The sequence below is a fragment of the Gymnoscopelus braueri genome (genome assembly GCF_963280865.1).
Source record: "Gymnoscopelus braueri genome assembly, chromosome: 15".
Taxonomy (NCBI): Eukaryota; Metazoa; Chordata; class Actinopteri; order Myctophiformes; family Myctophidae; genus Gymnoscopelus; species Gymnoscopelus braueri.
In genome coordinates, this window is record NC_137620.1 from 37,820,777 (window position 1) to 37,828,276 (window position 7,500).

General features: G+C 40.0%; 1 protein-coding gene across 1 annotated transcript in view; it reads right to left on the minus strand.

Annotated features, from left to right (window-relative positions):
* cyp17a2 (cytochrome P450, family 17, subfamily A, polypeptide 2) overlaps positions 1–2,058 on the minus strand; it is a gene marked incomplete at both ends in the record, with an annotated part of 15,010 nt that extends 12,952 nt beyond the window's left edge. The window contains 1 exon segment of the mRNA XM_080450932.1: positions 1,983–2,058. Coding sequence (XP_080307058.1) covers positions 1,983–2,058 — 76 coding nt within the window.
* Positions 2,059–7,500: the final 5,442 nt, after the last annotated feature.

The window sequence follows — 7,500 nt, forward strand, 5'->3', positions numbered from 1 at the left end:
TCACAATGGAGCACAAAATCGCCGAGGTCATTTTTGTTTTTGCACTGGCAGATTTGTCTGGTCCCAGGCTAGGGGAGTGACACACAGCAAAGGTCGTCACGATCGGGATTCAAACCCACAACACGCTATCAGGCTGCATTAGCAGCCTTTAGGTGCCCGGAACGCTACGCCAGCAGTCCATGCCCATTGATATATTTCGGCAAGTGATAGCAACGAGGTACCCATGATGATCTTTACAGATGTTTTCACGGTCCAGTCCAGTCATTTTCTCTCCTCAGCTTTGCCGTTGCTGTACCAGGAGGTGAAACAGTCGGTGAGAAGGCTCTCAGTGGTACTGTAGGCCTCTACCTCTGTAGAACATTGTCAGGGCTGGAATGGGAAAGGTCAGCTCCCTTCAACTGACGGAGGTGGTGGAGACACTGCTGGGGCTTATTTGTGATCATGGCAGTAGTCTGTGGTGTAAAGTAACTAAGTACATTTACTCAAGTACTGTACTTAAGTACAATTTTGAGGTATTTTTGGGCGGTGAAACCGCCCCTATATGTGAGGTTTGGACATCCACATTCGCTGCACTGTGATTGGCCACCATTGTACCCCCCCCACCTATTGTACCCCCCCAACCCTGCGCTGTGATTGGCCACCATTGTACCCCCCTAACCCTGCACCGTGATTGGCCACCATTGTACACTATGGTGGCCAATTCAGGACTATTCAGGACTGTGATTGGCTAGTGAACATATGACACATGTGCATAGCCCTATACATAGGACTATGCACTAAAAAAAAAACACATTTATGGTTTAAAAAATGGTTGGTCCACAATATTACTTTTCTTTAAGTGAACTTCCATCACTGTGATGACCACTGTGACCACACCGCCCACTTCACACAGGGTGTGATTTGTTTTACTTTATTGGAGTATTTCCAGTTTTCAGTAATTTTACTTCTACTCCACATCTCAGAGGGATATATTGTACTTTTAGTCCACAACAATTATTTGAAAACTTTAGTTACTAGTTACTTTGTCTACATTTCGGCCTTTTGAAAATAGCAGATCTACAAGCTCACAATTCGTAGCGATGCAACGCATTGTGAACTGAAGATCTGCTATTTTCAAAAGATTTTTATACATTTGAAAACATTCTGCATAATGGATACTTTCTACTTTTGTTGCTTTAAGTACATTGTGATGCCAATACTATTTTGAATTCCGGACTTTGACTTGTAAACAGAGTATTTCTATATTGCAGTATTGAGTCCAAAATCTGTCCAAAAAATGTATTTCTACACTGCGATATCACAGCGTAGAAGTACTTTTACAAGTAAAAGTCCTGTATTTAAACTATTACTTAAGTCAAAATGCAAGATGTTGTTACATCTCGTCTTCGCCTCTACATCTACTGTATGTTCTGTGGGCTCTCTGGACTCATCAGCGCCCCAGGAGGGCTCCACAGCACATCTCAGCACACCTGCCTCTCGTCTCCAATCTGCTCACCTGCCCTTCATCTTCAATCACCTTCATAGTCTATAAGACAATGGCCTGAATGCCTCTTGGACCCAGAGCTTAACTAGTCAACATGTGTGATGAAGTACTGGGCAGCCTACAGTATAGTTTAATCTCAGTTGAAGTGCTTTACTCGTTAAAGGGATAGTTCACCCCAAAATGACTTTTTTTTCTCCATCGATTAGTCACCCCATGGAGACTTGAATTCAGAATATTTTTTCGTTTTTGTCGCATTCCTAAGCCAATAATTTGATGACCAGCGGACTGGTAGGCAGCTGTTCCGGTAGGAGACACAAAGAGTCTCCTTTGAATCCATGAATTCAAGTCTCCATGAGGTGACAAATCGATAGAAACTTATTTATTTTTTTGGGTGAACTATCCCTTTAAGCTTTTCACAGCTAAATGTTCAGCCTGTTCAACTTCACGCAGTTGCAGTGCCAGCCTTCTGTTGTTTTCCCCTGTGACCATTTTCACTGACCCTGCTTCTCCTCTCCTCTCCAGTATTCCAGACCTCGAGCTGAGTCATGGCAGCCAGCCGAGCCCACACCCCTCATCACTCCCTTATTGTTGTCAACCCTTGGTTACTTTAGTACTTTTACTCATAAACTCGCCCTTGTGGGCTTTAACCTTCCATTCGCTTGTTCGCCTCCTCATCATGATTTGTGTGCATGGGAACTCATTTTAAACAAGCTTAGTGCTTTATGAGTTATCCAGTTTAGTAGACCTTGTATTGTGAATTGTACTTCCATGTACTGTTGTTCTCATGTCTTACTAAATAAAGTACATCAATCAATCCTTGCTGTGCGCTTGGGTCACAACACACGAGTCCTAACAAAAGTGTTAGCATCAAAATCGACAGCAAAAATAAAAGTACTCATTATGCAGATTGCAGAATGCCACTTTCAGAATCATATCATGTTTTTGGACTATAATTATTGATCATTTAACCACTTTATTATGTTTTATACTTTGGTTAATCGAAAATAGCTCACACGTGTGAGTTGTAGATCTGTTATATTCTGATAATGTTAATAATTTTATGAATTAATAAGCATCTAAATGGGTAAAGTACAGTAACTAGTAACTAAGCTGTCAAATAAATGCAGTAGTAGAGCAAAAAAGCTGCCTCTGAGATGTAATGTAGTATAAAGTACCAAACAATGGATATACTCAAGTAAAGTAAGAACATCTTGAAGTTATGCTGAAGTACAATACTAAAATAAATGCAAAAATTAAATGAACTTAGTTATTTTATACCACTAGCATAGGCTGTATTAAGGTTGTGTTTTTGTATGATTGAAATAAACCATTCATTCACTTAAACACTCTACCCTGTACTACCTTTATTGGTTTGTTTGTTTTTTTTATTGTACAATTGGCCAAAATGTTTCCTACAAAAGCACCACCAAAAGCCCAGGATGGTAATGATTGATAATTAGGATCTAAATCATACTGTACATGGGCAACTGGCGGCCCGGGGGCCACATGCGGACCCCTTAATGCGGCCTGCAGGTTAATATCGGAATACTGATTGGAATACTGTTGCAATTCCAAACATGCAAACATGACCCGCTTTATTAGTAGCTTAATGACTAGTATAAAAAATATATTGTCTATTTTATGTCCAATGTATTTGTATTTAAGTTCTTAAAGTTAACATAAGTACTTTTCAGGATTCCATTAAAAAATTGCAAAAATAAAATCCGGATTCCAATTAAAAAATTGCAAAAATAGCCGATCTATAAGCTCAAAACGCGCCCCTAGAAGGGGTGCCCAAAAAAATCTTAAACAGGAAGTGAGTTATGGACAAAATCCAAAATGGCCACCTAAACTGTTGACCGTTGACTCAAAAGACACCAAAATAATCTAAAAAAAGCATAACATTTGGCACACATGTCCCTTGGGTCATCCTAAGACATCCTAGAAGGGGTGCCCAAAAAAATCTGAAACAGGAAGTGAGTTATTGACCAAATTGAAAATGGCTGCCTAGTGTTGTCGATTGACTCAAAAGACAACTAAAGAATCTCCAAAAAGCATAACATTTGGCACACATGTCCCTTGGGTCATCCTAAGACATCCTAGAAGGGGTGCCCAAAAAAGTCTTCAACAGGAAGTGAGTTATTGACTAAATTGAAAATGGTCGCCTACAGTGTGAAAGATGATGCAAGATATCTAAAGAATCTCATAAAAGCATGAAATGTGGTACAAATGTCCCTTGGGTGATCTGAACGCATCCTACAAGGGGTGCCCAAAGAGGTTTTAAACAGGAAGTGACCGCGTAAAGCAGTTGACACAAAAGAAAACATAAAGTGACGTCATAAAAGTGTATCTTTTGGTACGTACATTGAGTGCTTCTTAATATATCCTAGAAGGGGTTATTTATTTGTTTGTTTGCTTGTTTATTAAACTTTTTAGGAAGGGACCATGTTGAAGAAATTCTAAATGGCTGTTTAAACAGTTGACCACGGCAGTCTGCATATTATGCAGACTCAATACGACAGGTTATGCAGTGCATAACCTGTCGTATTTTGTAGTCTACCTTCTGTTTTAATTTCTACATCTTATTTATTTTACTTTCTGCATAAAGTAACATATATTTACTCTGCATCTTATCTTACTCTGCATATTCTTATTTTACTCTCTGCATCTTATTTATTTTGCACTCTACATCTTCTTGCTGGTTTTACACGCTATCTTCTCATGTATTTTCTTCTTGATCATTACTGTTTTTTTGTGATTAGTGTTTAGTAACTACATGTATTCATGTGTGCCATTTCGCAATTACCAGCACTGCAGCATATTGGCATAATGCTCTGCAAGGTAACCCAGCATCCCGGCATCTACACTTTCTCGAACAGAAGGGCTCAGCTTTGCAGCCACACTTGAGTTCTCTACAAACTTTGGCAGCCTCTGGGAAGAGTGTCCATAAAGGTGTCCACGAATCAGTGACTTTAATCCATCCATATTTGTCAGAAGATGGTAGAGATTGCATAGCTTTCAGGCTTCTGGACCAAATGCCAGATTGGCAAACTGCTCGATTTGAATGTTGTAGCAGTGCAGCCCGTGGGGGAGGAGTGTTTTCCATTGAGAGACTATTAAAACTTTTTTTTGGCACCCCTTAAGATGCATTCAGATCACCCAAGGGACATTTGTACCAAATTTCATGCTTTTATGAGATTATTTTTTATGAGTGTCTTTTGCATCATCTGTCAACACTGTACACGGCCATTTTCAATTTAGTCAATAACTCACTTCCTGTTTCAGATCATTTCAGGCACCCCTTCTAGGATGTCTTAGGATGACCCAAGGGACATGTATGCCAAATTGTATGCTTTTATGAGATTCTTTAGTTGTCTGTTGAGTCAATCGACAACACTGTAGGCGGTCATTTTCCTTTTTGTCAATAACTCACTTCCTGTTTAAGATTTTTTTGGGCACCCCTTCTGGGATGTCTTGGGATGACCCAAGGGACATGTATGCCAAATTGTATGCTTTTATGAGATTATTTCGTTGTCTTTTGAGTCAATCGATAACACTGTAGGCGGTCATTTTAAAATTTGTCAATAACTCACTTCCTGTTTATGATTTTTGTGGGCACCCCTTCTTGGATGTCTTAGGATGACCAAAGGGACATGTGTGCCAAATTGTATGCTTTTATGAGATTCTTTAGTTGTCTTTTGAGTCAATCGACAACACTAGGCGGCCATTTTCAATTTGGTCAATAACTCACTTCCTGTGTCAGATTCCTTTGGGCACCCCTTCTAGGATGTCTTAGGATGACCCAAGGGACATATGTGCCAAATGTTATGCTTTTTGGAGATTCTTTTGGTGTCTTTTGAGTCAACGGTCAACAGTTTAGGTGGCCATTTTGAATTTTGTCCATAACTCACTTCCTGTTTAAGATTTTTTTGGGCACCCCTTCTAGGATGTTTTAGGATGACCCAAGGGACATCTGTATCAAATTTCATGCTTTTATCCGCCGCATAACGATTTGGCCATTTTTTGTGGTTAAGACCCCCTACTACTTTTGTGTGACATAGAATGGCATTTTAACAAAAAAAGTTAAAATACGGAGATAAGAGGTGTCTGCCCAACAGTATAATGTGGCCCTCTGGAGTGAGTGTGGAAATATAGTGGCCCCTCCATCATCAAAGTTGCCCACCCCTGATCTAAATAGACCCTTGCAGGTCTGTACATCTGAGAGATTAATGGAACAAATTAATGGAACCAAATGGACCATTCCATTTGGTTTCATTTGTACACTCTCAGTTATGTGGGTCAGATCTGCATCCTAATTCATACCAAAGTAGGGGTCCTTGACATTAAAACTAATAGAGAACCAGTGATTTATTGCAGTGTTTCAGTGGGTGACTGAGTGGTCACACAGTCAGTGTCTTGTGAAACTTTATCAACACTGTGACAAAGGCACCTTTTTTTAAATCTGAAACTGCACAACATAGCCTGTTGTGTTGGTATGTGTTCTGCCAGAGCCTAGACTGTGTGTGTGTGTGTGTGTGTGTGTGTGTGTGTGTGTGTGTGTGTGTGTGTGTGTGTGTGTGTGTGTGTGTGTGTGTGTGTGTGTGTGTGTGTGTGTGTGTGTGTGTGTGTGTGTGTGTGTGTGTGTGTGTGTGTGTGTGTGTGTGTGTGTGTGCACTGTCTGTATGTCATTATAGGTGGGATGAGAATGTCCAGGTCATATCACGTGATGTGTAATGAGTGGACCAGTGGTACTGCACTTAAGTATCTTTTTTTAAGTATCTGTACTTTACTTGAGTATTTGTAATTTTGGATACTTTCAGTCCACTACATTTCAAAGGCAAATATTGTACTTTTGACTCCACTACATTTCTAGGAAGAGAAAAGGTACATCACTTTACCCACTTAAGGCAAGATAAAAAATAGAAGTCTGCATACTGTGACTTTGCAAAAGCTCCCAGTCATATCAAGTCTTTATTATAGATTAACGTTTCGACACACAGTCTTCTTCAGAAGAAGACTGTGTGTCGAAACGTTAATCTATAAGAAAGCCTTGACTGGGAGCTTTCGCAAAGTCACAGTGTGCAGACTTCTATTTTTTATCTTGCCTTAAATCCACTGTTGGTCCTGCACCTGCCGTCCAGCGGAGGTGCCAGTTATATTCTTACATTAACCACTTAAAGGTATCATGACATTCATTTTCACTTTTTTTATTTTCAATGTTTTATTTGGGGTTTTATGACCTCAATTACACCCAAAAAAACTGAACTTAGAACATTCAGTGGATTCTCTGTGGTCTGGGGTTTTCTGAATAATTAGGCTGAAAAGTAATCTGAGCTTGGCCCTTCGACAGTGAGGTCACAGTCGATTAATCCCGCCCACTCTCCTCCTCGCCCCTCCCCTCCCCTATACTTTCCTTTGGGGGGGGGCGGAGCAGAGGCGATGATTGACAGGCAAAATCCCTCACCAGCGACACCCGCAGGCAAAGATTTCTTTTTTCATTGCAGTTGAAAAGGCTTTAGAAATGTGAGAGAAAAACACCTGCCATGGATCACTGGAATGGAATTTTCACTTAAAACTTTTTGTACACTTTTGAAGGACCAGGACAAAGACTTTGAATGTGGTGTAAAAGTGAATGTCATTAAACCTTTAAGCCTTATTTCTAATATAGTGAAAATAGCTGACGCAGCTCACGCCGCATCACAACGCAATGAGTTGAGAACTTCTAGATCTACAGTATATATATGTATACTATTTTCAATATTGTTGCAATACAACAACAGCAATGCTGTTATCTTACCTATCCACTTCGTGCCTTGTGGCACATAAGGCCTTCACAGTCTGCTTCCACTTTTTTGTTTTTACCTTTGTGTTTATTTAGCATTTTCAGCACGTTAGACAGGGGAAGAACATCATTTCATCATATCATATCATTTCATCACATCATTCTTTTGTTTTTTTCCCCCCGAAAAGGACATCCTTTCATCATATCATTTTTTGTTTCCCCCCCACCACCCCCC